Source organism: Balaenoptera ricei, chromosome 15, assembly GCF_028023285.1.
Source record: "Balaenoptera ricei isolate mBalRic1 chromosome 15, mBalRic1.hap2, whole genome shotgun sequence".
Taxonomy (NCBI): Eukaryota; Metazoa; Chordata; class Mammalia; order Artiodactyla; family Balaenopteridae; genus Balaenoptera; species Balaenoptera ricei.
In genome coordinates, this window is record NC_082653.1 from 1,065,390 (window position 1) to 1,078,197 (window position 12,808).

Here is a 12,808-nt window from a genome sequence, read left to right on the forward strand (position 1 = left end):
AGGGTTTCACTTTGATTTCTGTCAACGGAGGTCGGGGCGTTGCTGTGCACCTGGAGGCGTCAGCAAGACGAGCACAAAGGTAACGGCCGCTTAACCTGCCGGGGTCAGCAGGTGCCGCGGGCCATATGCCCCAGAGTCTTAACACGCCCCCGGCCCTATCATGTTGCCTAAAGTAGCAGGTGATGCAGGCACAGATAACAGTTAAAGTTGAACCTTGTCAAAGTGGTGAAAGTGCCTGCTGGCGGGTTTTGGAGGTGAGGGAAAGCAGCAGCTCTACTCGCAGCTGAGTCTCAGGTCTGGTGGCCAGTCCGCAGCAGTCCAGCTGGCATAGACAGGAGAGCGGAGCGCCCGCCTCACACAGCCTCGGCCCCGTTTCCTTCTTGTGGTTCATGCTGAGGGATGATGTGACCATTTTTTTCATATATTACCAGTCCAACATGAATTGGGTTTTGGTTTTCAAAATCTGTGAAACTCTGAAAACAAGGAAGGGTCCATTTGCCTCCAGAGGTGTACTTGGTTTTTTGCAAGCTTGTTATGGCCAGTTCTATGCACCTCTCTCTTGAGGTGTAAGTCGCTCAAATACTGCACATCAGTAAGAAAAAAGTCAATCTGGACAAGCTTTGTATAGCCCCAGATCATGGCAGTTTGGCTGTGGACCCACATACAGACCCCTAGCAATGGAGAGCAGCTGGCGGGAGGGCCCCAGAGATGGAGATCAGGCCTCCCAAGTCTTCGGTGGGGATTCTCTCTGTTTCTGTGTAAGCATAACTTTACTTCTACAGGAATAATTCACTGCAAAATATTTAAGCAAAGGCACAAAAGCAAAATGGTTCTCTCTTGCTCCTTGAATTTTCACACTAGGAAAAGTCTTGACAGCCAAGAAACAAAGTTGAAATGAGAAACGTCCTCGTACACGTGTCAGGCTGAGCTGAAAATAGAGCTGTCGTCACAGTGAGCTGAGTCCACTCCCCCAACCCCTGCTGCGGCTCCGCTGTGTCCTCGGAGCCCTGACGGGTCCCGTTACCCGGTCCTCACCCGGTCCTTGTGGCGGTAGCTGCCTCGGCCTCACCACTGAGCCTGGGTGGATCTGGGGCCCTGTGGGAATGGGGTGGGGAGGGGACGCTCCGACCTGCACCACGTGGCCTGGCTTGGCGCCTGGTCACATCAGAAGCTCTGATTCCTTTGGCATTTACAGCCAATCATTCTGAGTAGTGTCTCGCCCCCCTCGCCCCCCACCGTGTCAGTGTGACTGAAAGCCTCCTATCTGGGAATTTTTAGGGTAACTTGGCACCTCTTTGGGGCAGGACAAAAGGTATAAAGCAGTGACCGTCCCTCAGGGTTTCTCACTGGTCCCTGTGAGGGGCCACCCCCGCAACGGCTGTCACTCAGCTGTCACTGGGCGGGGGCCGCGCGATGCTGCGCGACTAGGCTCCTGCCCGGCGCTGGTTCCCCGCCCTGCTGCGCGGCACTGTGCTCGGAGCAGCGCGGCTTCCACTCCCGCTGCCTCCTGCCCCCGCCAAGGCCCACCAGTGCCACCCAGTGGCCAGCGATGCCATAGCGCCACGGCCCACCTTGCCGTGTGACAAGGCCCCCAGTTTCGTGCTTACTGGGAAGTTAGCCAATTAGAGTGTTGCTGGTCCCTGAGTGCCCCAACCTGCCTGGTTCCTACCGGGCTTCACCACAAACAACTCGTTTCCACTATAAGCCAATGGCCAGACCCAGCAGAAACGACGTCATCTGGGGCGGTGGCCTGGCCACCGGCCAGCCTTTCCTCCTGCATCTGCTCCCCAAGATAGCACCTGGCCTGGAACTTGGGCCACTCTTCCCCACAGGCAGCCCCCGGGATGGCCCAGACTGGGTGCACACTCCCAGGAGGCCGTCTCCGTCCAGCAGATGGGCAGGTGGTCCCCCTGCCTCGAGCTGGCAGCGCTGGGGGCCTGCCACTGCTGAGCCACTCTACCACGGGGGTGTGCTGCTTTCCTGTTCTAGAACTGGTGCTTCGTGGTTGGTTGGTTGGTTACGCTTTGCCCTTCTGTGAACGTATGCACATAATACAGTTAAAAGGGAATTTGGATGAAGAATTTGCAAATCTGATTTTAGCTCTTCTCAGAACTAATGCTTCTGTCACTGTCAGACACTTTGGCACTACACGGTATCACTGTCATTCCAGCAGCAGCTGACCCACATCCAGCTGATGGTGGGACCAGATGCAACTGTTTTCTGTTATGAGCATTTTTCCTCAAAGTAGAAGAGGGATAGAGCTGACTTGCTGTTGGGGTTCACCAGTTTCCACGTTTTACCAATTTTTTATTTACGTAATCATACTTACATACGCTCTGAGACGCAGGTGAGGGATAATGAAAGTTGACTTTTAGAAGCCAGAAGCAGCTGATTTTATAAAAGAGCAGCATAATGGTTAAGGAAAGCCATCCCCTGCTTTTTAAACAGATTATGTTCATTTACTGTTAACACTCTTGGATAGCAGGTCACTTTAATCACCTGTACTGTGAATGTCCTAAAAATAAGCTCCTGGTTTCTGTTTTCCCTGAATGAGAGAAAACACCGGTTAGACCAGTAGAAGCGTTGATCTTAGGGAGTGAATGTTTTCGAAGTCAACAGGACTTGTCACTTGAAACAATGTAAATGTCACATAAGATTTGCAGCCCCATCATGGGCGCCTCATTGAGAATTCTGGAAGCACCTTAGGCCAGCTTTTTAGAGTTGCTTAAAAGTGTGCTACTAAAATAATCTCAGCAAAGTTTGTAAAAAGTCAGTGACTGAGCTGGTTTTAGGACTCGATTTTAATCCTGACGGGTTTGTTCCTTCATCCCCTGCTGGCAGTCACAGCTGGCACCGCGTCCTGCTCCACTCTGCTCTCGTTCCTTCCCCCAAGAAGAGGGGCCTCTGTCCATTTCATTTAACCTAAGCTCTAGCAGTCCCCCCCGCCCCCCAGATCAGGTGCTGTGGACCCTGTTAGCCAAGGCTGAGCTGGTAAAGATAAGTTTCCATGTACTGAGGTATGGTCGCGCCTTAGGAATATGGATTTGAGCTGATGAAATAATACACGTAGAAACGTAGTTCTTAGTCTTAGTTCCTGTGACGTCCCCAGTTCCTGCTTTGTTAGACAGTTAGCTGTGACTTGCTGACGGGACATGGGTGACAGCCAGCAGGGCGGACGTGGAGCACGAGCCGGCTGCTCAGCGGGCGGCGGGTGGTCTTGGGGAAGCCTGGACGGCATAGCCCAGGGGTGCCAGCACGCGTGGGGCCAGTGATTGGGACGGCGTGGACGAGGGGACGTGAGGTCGGGGGGTGTCTGTGAGATGAAAATAGGAGATTTGCAGTCAGGGTTGTTGCTTGATGACAATGAAGTACTTCTAACACGGTTCTAAGTTTTGGATGTGTGTAGCGCTGTTGCAAACTTTGTAAAATTAGATGATTTCACCTGTACTATGAAATGGAAAAAACTTGCGGTCCCTGGGCTTTTAATACCTTTGGCTGAACTGGCCTGACCAGTGCTGGAGGAAGGCAGTCCTGAGAGCAGCGCTCTGGCCCTTCGCCAGGATGGTCACGCAGGGTGTAGGCTCTGAATGCCTTGGGGGCTCTTGTGGGGTCAGGCCTTATTTGTAGACAGGGTCTCACCTCTCCGCCCAGACTTCAGATTTTCTCCCTGCTTCACTAGGACAGTTGCAAGAAGCACCGGCAGCTGACTGGACCTGGTGGCTCTTCAACCCCTGCGTAAAATCGGAAGGCTGCTAGAGCATCTCGAAGTCTCCCATTTAGCATCTGGGGGCTCACTGCGCCGTGGGTAGTTGGAGAAAAGCCTGCGCCTGGGGAGGTGGCTTCTCCGTCGGTCCTGTGTGACGTGGCCCTAGGTGGTGTCCCTGTGCTCTCCTGGCTTGCTCCCTGGACCTGCCTGCCCCCCCCCCCGTTCTGCCCTGGGTCCCAGACGTTCTGGGCGGTGGGCCTGAGCAGGGCCATCTGGGAACACGCCCCTGCTCTCAGTCACGGCCCCCCATGTACCTCTGCTGGGCCGCATGCCCCGAAGACGGAGGGACTGGTCTTAGGATGAACCTCCTTGCTTGCCTCTGACTGTAATTCTGATGGTCTGATGCAGGATTAAGCGTCATCAGTCCGTGCGAAGTACTGGCATAAAGATTCTCATTTTAGCTTTTGGCTGTAATCCTTGTTTGGATTAAAAGTGCTAACCTACTGTCTTACCCAATAGCGAGCTGCAGCTAGAGGGGTGTGAATGGGAACGTGAATGACAGCAGGTGGCGTTCCTGCCACCCAGCTCCTAGTGTAAAAATAACTGGTCTCCCCCCGTGTTGCAGTTTTCTGCAAACATTCTATATTTTATTGAAGTCACCCTGTCCAGTTGACTTTTGTCCAAGAGGACGATGGACACCGCTGAGCCGCCACCCCAGGGTGGCCTCGTGCTGGTCCTTCCACCTTCCAGCGCCCCGAGGGCCCCCGAGGCGGGGGTCAGATATGCATTCGAAGAGAATGTGTCTCATCCACCCTGGAAAGACGTTCTAAGCTCCTGTGCGCCAAAAACCGCACTGGGACTCTCCGTGAGCGTGGTCTTTGAAATCTGTACCTTTTCTTGATACAGCGAAATTTGCCCTTCGAGTTCCAAGCTAAGCTAACGGTTTAAATCCAGCTTTTGATAGCTTACTGGTTTATCGGTTGAAGTAAAAGTTTTCATAATAAAGCATTTCTCTGTGAAACAAAGTATATTCACTATCATAAATGTTGCCGGTAGTCCTTTTTATACTCCTTTTCTGAGTTTAACAGTTACTTTAAAAATTCTCTTTAAATCTGTCTCACAGTGATGCCTGGTTATTAGGTTTGCTGGTTTCAGGTGCACATGCTATGTGGGGTCCCCTGCACCCCTGCCTCACTAAGCGGGCCCCTCTCCTTTGCAGCCATGAAGGAGGACAGACGCACAGAGGCCAAGGCGGCGGTGGCGGCGGTGCCGAAGAAGGTGGCTCCTCCAGGCTCCTCGGGGGGCGGCAAGCAGCCCTCGCCCAGAAATCTCCTTCCAAAGAAGTCCCCTCCTTTCGCAAATACGGCAGCAGCCAAATCGGCCATCAAAAAGTCGCCACCGGGTTTCAAGGGCACCATCCCCAAGAGGCCGTGGCTCTCGGCGGCCCCCTCCCCCTCGGGCAGCGCTCCCTCGGCCAAGCAGGCAAGGCTGGCACCTGTTGCTGCCACGTCTGCTTCCAGAAAGTTCCCCAGCTCCGCTGCTTCGGTGGGCGCCGTCAGGAAGCCTGGGACCACCTCAGTTCCCCTGGCCTCTCCAGCCCCGGGACGCCTGGGCCCTGTGAGCCCCGCCTCGTCACAGCCAAATTCTCAAATTCGGCAGAACATAAGACGCTCCTTGAAGGAGATCTTGTGGAAAAGGTGGGCTGTTCCACTTTGTTTCTTATCTGTTAAAGTGGAAAGTTTTCCACGTAAAGGGTGGTTGTTTCACGATGGCCCCGCTGTTTAAGAAAAATGTCACATGTGGGACTTCCCTGGCGGTCCAGTGGTTAAGACTCCACGCTTCCACTGCAGGGGGCACTGGGGTTCCATCCCTGGTTGGGGAGCTGAGATCCCACATGGCATGTAAGTGCAGCAGTTACCATGGGTCTTTTTTCATTCCATCTAGAGTCACTGACAGCGATGACTTAATCATGACAGAAAATGAAGTAGGAAAAATCGCACTGCACATCGAGAAGGAGATGTTTAACTTGTTCCGAGTCACAGACAATCGGTACAAGAGCAAGTACCGCAGCCTCATGTTCAACCTCAAGGACCCCAAAAACCAGGTGCGTGTCCGACCGTCAGGAGCAGGGGCAGTCCTGGCCAGGTGCTGCCCAGGCCTGGGTTAGGGCACTGGGTCCCCCTGCGGCTGTGGGTGACTGGCATGCTGTTCCCGTGGGGCCAGGCGCTCGCCCGCCTGCTGCGGTCCTTGCCACCTGTGCGCCTGTGTGCCTGCCAGGGCCCACGCTGTCTGGATCGGCCTCTTGACCTCTTACCTGTGTTCAGAAGCAGGGCACATACTCTGACTTTCCATTTTGCCTTGTTAACCCCTTGGCAGAAGGGATTTCTTCTACCTTTGTCCCTAACACTGTACCTTCTTCAGTCGATTGTGTTTTCCGTGAGGTGGTCTTTGTAGCAGGGTCAGTGCGGTGGGATTCTCGAGATCAGCTGCCCGACCTCAGGGCCCCTGTTCTCCGAGCATCGATGGGATGCTCCGGGCCCTTGTCCTGCCGTGGGGCAGGGGCTTGCCTTGCTGCCTATCTCCACATCCTCTCTAGCATCTTAGAGGGTTTTGAACGAGTGAACAAGAGATGTTTGTTTACAGGGGCTCTTCCATCGTGTTCTGCGTGAAGAAATCTCTTTGGCAAAACTTGTGAGAATGAAGCCAGAAGAACTTGTCTCCAAAGAGCTTTCCATGTGGAAAGAGAGATCGTCAAAGCCTGTGAGTGCCGACGGGAGAGGCGGCTGCGGGTGCCAGAAGCCTGACACCAGCGCCCCCTCACCCCGCCCCGGAGTGAATTAATAGCCTGTTGGCATGAGAGAGTCCCCTTGGGAAAGAAGAGCTAAGGCTTCATGTTTGTCTGTCTTTTTCATCCTAGGTGATGGAGTCCAGAACTAAATTGCATAATGAGACTAAGAAGCCTACCGTTAAACAGGAAACTATTCCCGATATGGAAGATTCTCCGCCAGTATCAGATTCTGATGTAAGCGTTTAAGATTTCCAGTGCTCACGAGAATTGACTAAGGTGATCTCGTTCCAGACGTTGTTAGGTGCCTGAATTACTGGGCAAGGCACTGAGCTGACACAAGTGTGTGTAGTTGTATTGCTTCTCAAGTACTTGTATTCAGTAGTCCTTTTTCTCTTTTTTCAGTGGTTCTTAATCACGTGAGATGTTTTTTCCATGGGTGCTGCTAATTTGCAGAGGGGGTGGAAAAGGAATGACCTCCTCTGCTTCTTGTGCTTTAGGAACAGCAAGAATCAGTGCGGGCGGCCCCCGAGAGGAGTGCGGCGCCGCTGCTGGACCTTGTCGGCAGCATGCTGCAGGACACGACCGGGCAGCACCGGGCGCACCTCTTTGACCTGAACTGTAAGATCTGCACAGGTGAGCACATCTGGGGGGAGACTGTGGAGACCCTTCTTGGGACAGCGGCATTCGAACCAAGTTGCACAGTGGAAAGGCTAGAATCGTTTCTTCAAGCTTAGGAAGTGAGCCCCTACCTTTATAGTGTTGTTGTTTTAAAGCAGTGATCGTGTGTCTACCCGTGGGCAGGCTGTGCTCTCGAACGTGTGGGATTTCTCACGAAGGCCTTCCTTCTGTTCTCCAGGTCAGGTTCCATCGTCGGAAGGTGAGCCAGCTCCACAAAAACAGAAGTGGTCAACTTCTGCCAGGAAGGAGGACTCAAAGCCCAAGCCTGACAAGCCTGTCTCTGAGCCCGCTCTCAGCTCAGCCGATGATGCGGCACCAGAAACTCTGCCCGAAAACGCCTCGGAGCCAGACCTGGAAAGCGCTGCTCGTGCCCATTTGGAGGGAAAGTCCCTCCCGGTGCCTCCAGAGGACGGCCGCCCCGAGCCCTCCGCCCTGGAAGGCGCCCCCTGCCCGGCCCCTGGTGGCGGCGGAGTGCTCACCACAGTCACGGTGTCCGGCCGAGACCCCAGGACTGCACCAGGCGGGCCGAGCACGGGCACGGCTCCCTCGGCAGCCCGCGCAGACAGCGCCCACCCAGCGGAGCCCCGACAGGACGTCCCGAAGCCTGTGCCGACCTCCGTGACGGTGCCCAAGTCCATCCTGGCCAAGCCGTCCACGTCGCCCGAGCCCAGATACCTCCTGTCGGTCCCGCCGTCGCCAGGCATCAGGTGCGGCCCCCATGTATGGTCAGAGCAGCCGAGCTGCGGCCTTTCTTTCAGAGGAACAGAAGGAGTAGTAATGAGTGATTCAGTCGTTTGGCTCGGAAATCCACCCAGAAATACAACTCTCCTCAATTTTCTATTTTAAAAAGGCGTTTTTTTAAAGCTTCAGTTTTAGGATGACTAATTATCACCTTAGAAATATAGTTCTTGAAAACTGGAATTTGAATTTACAGCCATCCAGTTTGTTGCCTATATAGTTCATATTTGTTTGACCAGAATGTGTTTATATCATTATGATTAAGGTAATTAATTTGAAAAAGTAAGCTACCAAAACTTGCAGGAATTCACTTTGCTTTTATAAACATGTTAAATAAATAAATAAATATTGGGGATTCTTTGAGCAGAGAGAAAGATTCACGTATTTTCTGTGGTTTTGTTTTACAGCATCTCAGAGTCCCGGTCCCCTCCAGAAGGAGATACCACCCTCTTTTTGTCTCGACTCAGCACCATTTGGAAAGGATTTATTAACATGCAGAGTGTAGCGAAGTTTGTCACTAAGGCGTATCCTGTCTCTGGATGTTTTGATTATCTCAGTGAGGTTAGAACCAGGAGGGAGAGAAGTGTGTGTGCGTGTGCGCGCGTGCGTGTTTTCCACAGGCACTCTCCTCCCGCGCGGGAGTCAGGCGTGTGACCACCTTCCTGCTGAGTGGACACACAAGCACCTCTGAAGGCAAAATAGGGGTTGCTGGGCCGAGTCAGCAGGTTACGCGGCTCGGACAGGGGCAAAAATTCACATGAGAAATCAGACCCTCCATCTTTTCTGAAAAAGCTGAAGCTTGTCTTCCTTCTCCCTCTGTTCCACTAGAGCTTGTGCAAAACCTGGGTGTGCGTGTGCCCACTGCAGGTGTGGCCAGACACGCGTGACCTGCCTTGGTGTGGAGGGGCACACACGACAGCTCTTCTATTTTTCAAAGTTAACAAAACAGCACTAGCATTTCAGACTTAACAAGGAGTGCTCAGTCACTTCTGAGACATACCTGGATCTTTACTGTATGTGTATGTTCATAAAAGACAACAGTCAAACATTTTGCTAAGTGTCATTCTGTTTAGCAGAAGCGTATCCTCCTGCCACCCTTGGGTTTGGTCACGCATAATCCCGGATGTTAGTCAACTAAGCAGCATTTGACACAGTTACTGCCGCCTTGTTTGGGATAGTTGCAGTTTTCTTAGTTGTGAATCTCGGGTAGTTTGGGGTCTCTCTGTGACCGCCATGGTTCCACCGGCCATTTAATCAGAGTCTGTTTCACTTAGGACCTGCCCGACACGATTCACATCGGCGGAAGGATTGCCCCAAAGACAGTCTGGGATTACGTCGGCAAACTCAGATCTTCAGTGTCTAAGGTACCTGCCCACAGTCTGACCTGTGCACCCAAGGAAGAAGGGGTTTGTTTACACACGACTCGCTCTTTGACTTCTCATCTTGAGCGTTAATACTTGAAATGTCTCTAGTTCGTGAGATATTTGCAGGTGAACGTTTAAGTTGATAGCTGGCTAACCTGTGAAGGGGTGTCTGAGTAGCACGACGGTGGAAGCTTTGTGAAAGCGCATGTGCGGTTCAGAGTTAGAAATACAGATGCTCTGTCCCTTCTTGTCTGAGCTGATGGAGTAGAGGTGGGGGGAGGCGGCCGGGCTGGAGTCTGTGAACCCCTGAGATGTGGACGCAGCTGTGTGCGTGTGCAGTGCTCTTTGGGGGAGGGGCTCTGGTTTTCACTGGGGTCACAGAAGGGTTACGACCCTGGTCTAGTTCAGCCCTCCCGTTTCGGAGCTGCGGGCAGCTCATCACACGCTTGGTGGTCACTTAGCTCTGTGTCAGACGCTGCCCCAGGCTGGCCCTGCACACACACTACCCCATCAGTACGAGAGCCCCAGGAGGTGGGCTCTTTGTTGAGGACAGTGGGGCTAAGTAGTTTTGAAGCGGTTCCTCCAAAACCAAGGTCAAACCCAGCAGTCTTGAGACTCGGGCCTGTGTCCCCTTCACCAGCTCCTTGTCCTGATGTGCTGGGCAGCAGGGTTGTGACAGTCAGAATCGGAGCTGGTCGCTTCTCTCCTCGCTTCCCCCCTGCTTTTGGGGCTTAGGTGCAGGATGAAGCGGCTGCCTTCCGGAGTGGCCACAGGTCAATGCTCCCCGCCCTCTGTTTGCTGCAGGAGCTGTGTCTGATCCGCTTCCACCCCGCGACGGAGGAGGAGGAGGTGGCCTACATCTCTCTGTACTCCTACTTCAGCAGCCGCGGCCGCTTCGGCGTCGTGGCAAACAACAGCAGGCGCGTCAAGGACCTCTACCTGATCCCGCTGAGCGCTGCGGACCCCGTCCCCTCCAAACTCCTGCCCTTCGAGGGGCCAGGTAGGCCCCAGCCTTCCGCCCACATGTCCCCCTCACGCCCTGCGGAGTCCCTCACGGCGAGCTGCGTGCCTCACCCAGACCCGGCCTTTGGCAGCGGAACTTGGGAGCAGGGGTGAAGCAGCGTCGAGCTGTGGGGCTTCCCGGATAGTGGAGGGTGGCACCGGAGGTCCCCTGAGGAAGGTGTGAATTGTCTTAGGAAAGTCCTGTGCAGAGGGACAAAGCCGTCCGGAGCCCGCCCGCCTCGTGGGAGCAGGGTGTTGGCTGCAGGGGCTGGGCAGTGCCGGGAGGGCAGGGCCGGGGCCTGGCCTGCGGGCTTGCCTCCTTGCAGGCGTCCGGCCGAGCCTCGTCGCCTGTCCTCGCTACAGGCATTCGTTTTGAGGAGAAACGAGAGATAGCGTTGAGACAGGAACTAGTTCTAGAAATAGTCACTTTGAAATCTGCTGCTCGAACTCTTATTTTTGGCAGACCACTTTCTGTTCACTCATTCCTTAGAAAGTGCTGCTTCTAAAGAATTACTTACAGGCTGACCGGAAAGAAAGTTCAGGCTTGTCAAGGGAGCTAAGGGTGATTCCAAGGGGGACGTGGTCTCTGGGGACCCAACTTCTCTTAACCCCGAGAAGTTGACGGGACTTAAGTCTCGCAGAAAGATGCCTAAATGGGAGTGTCTCCTTGGCCGTGGCGCCCCCAAAGACGGCTAAGCCTAAAAGATGCTGAGTGTAAGCCGCGGTCAGCGCTCTTGAAGCGCTTGCTTCTACGGGCGGCGCCTCCGTGTCCGTGGCCAGCGCCCCTGCCGCAGCCAGGCACTTACGCGGCTCTGCAGCTGGGCCCAGCGTCCTGGTCGGTCCCCGTGACCGCAGGGCTCATGTTCCCTGCCACAACACATGGAACCGTCTCAGTGCCAAACACGTTAGAAGCCAAGCGCTCCGGGGGGCTGTCCCACTCCTCGCGCTAAAGCGGTGCTGCCTGACGGGCAGCAGGGAGGGCCGTGGCGGAGGTTCTTGGTGGGCAGCTCCTGGGGCGCCGGCCGGCTCCCTGGACGCCGTGTTCCTGATGCAGCAGTGACGGTGGTGAAGTCGACTTCCCGATACCGTGAGGAGCCTCCGGTCAGTCACGGGCGGAAGCCTGTGTGGGGCCTAGTGTGAGCGTAGATCCTGTGACACGCACACTCTGCGCGTCTGTAGCAGCGGGACCTGGGAGGTGACGAAGCCCTGTTTCACCCGTGTTGGAGCCCCTCTCGGCTCCACCTGCAGAGCCCACGGTGGGATCTTGCCTGACTCCGTCCGGGTGCACCTTGTCACACGAGCAGGGGGCTGCCGGGTTCGGGGCCATGGACAGACCCTGAGGGGGCAGAGGTGGACAAGGTCAGGTGTGGTGAGGAGGCAGGGGCGCGGGGGCCACCGAGGAGACCCCCAGTTGGAGCCGCGGCGGGAGCTGGTGCAGTGCTGGGTTGGGGCCCGGCTGGCAGAGGGAGGGGGCCGCGCTGGGTGTTCTGGGGTGACACGGGGACAAGGAAGGCGGGGCAGGGCGCTCACCTCATCTGCGAAGTGACCACACTTGATGACCAGCGGAGTGGACGTCACTCCTCCGCCTGCATTCCCAAGGCTGTCACTTCCTGAAGGGGACGCTCCAAAGCCTGCAGGTTTCATCCACGGTAGAGAACGAATGTTTCAGTAAAATAAAGTAGTGAGAAGGGTTTTGGAAACGTAATTGTATGGGTAGTTTTACCATAAACTTTGAAAGACTTTTTTTGTTAATCGAAGGGCTTCTAAATCTCAGCTTGTTTAATTCAGTATATATGTTTTTAATTCTCCTGATACCTTTGTTTGATATTAACGTCTGTGTGTGTTCTGTACACTTGCGCATCAGCCAAACTCCCTTGGCCCCAGGCCACGTTACCTACCTGAGCTGCTTCGCACGTTTGTATCATGACTCGGCGCTCCCTGGGTACAGACGTCCGTGTGTCCCAGGCTCGTGGCGTGTGCATCACGTGCGTGTTGTGTGTGTGCGTGAGTGTTTGGAAGGTGGGCCGGGCGCGTTCCTCCTGTCTCTGCACGGCGTCCTGTGACGGCACAGGTCCAGTCTGAGGGCCGCCGTGTCCCTCGATGGAGCAGCCAGCGGGCTTGAGCACATGCTGCCCGGCAGCGCTGTCCCGCAACCTGATGGGAGCGCCCTTGACCCCCGCGTCAGCCCCGCAGTGGGGAGCGCCCGCACTGCCCAGGGTTGTCGCTGCCTGAGGCCGCAGGGCCAGTAAGCGTGGAGTCAGGGTCCGCCCCGGCCGCATCTCCACCCCAAGGCCTCGGTGGGGCACAGGCCTCCCACTTCGGGCAGCCCGCCAGCGGGCGGGCCCCTGGGAGGAGGAGGGCAGGTCTGTGGGGGTGGAGAGTGCCTGACGCGGCACGTCAGTCTCTGGACTTGGGAGCCCCGTAGATTTTGACAGCGTGGCTCACACTGGAGAAGCAGGTGAGGACACGAGGTGTTGAACCCGTGTGCGGAGCCGCGGAGGCCGCGCGGCCTGCTCGCGGTCAGCGTCCTCT

At 55.2% G+C, this 12,808-nt stretch overlaps 1 protein-coding gene across 2 annotated transcripts in view; it reads left to right on the forward strand.

Annotated features, from left to right (window-relative positions):
- DIDO1 (death inducer-obliterator 1) overlaps positions 1-12,808 on the forward strand; it is a 54,299-nt gene that overhangs the window by 29,561 nt on the left and 11,930 nt on the right. For both annotated transcript variants that reach the window (XM_059898113.1, XM_059898112.1), the window contains exons 8-16: positions 4,926-5,403; positions 5,651-5,810; positions 6,350-6,466; positions 6,624-6,728; positions 6,992-7,127; positions 7,351-7,879; positions 8,318-8,471; positions 9,185-9,274; positions 10,079-10,274. In XM_059898113.1, the coding sequence (XP_059754096.1) occupies positions 4,926-5,403; positions 5,651-5,810; positions 6,350-6,466; positions 6,624-6,728; positions 6,992-7,127; positions 7,351-7,879; positions 8,318-8,471; positions 9,185-9,274; positions 10,079-10,274 (1,965 nt within the window). The remainder of the gene's footprint in view (positions 1-4,925; positions 5,404-5,650; positions 5,811-6,349; positions 6,467-6,623; positions 6,729-6,991; positions 7,128-7,350; positions 7,880-8,317; positions 8,472-9,184; positions 9,275-10,078; positions 10,275-12,808) is intronic.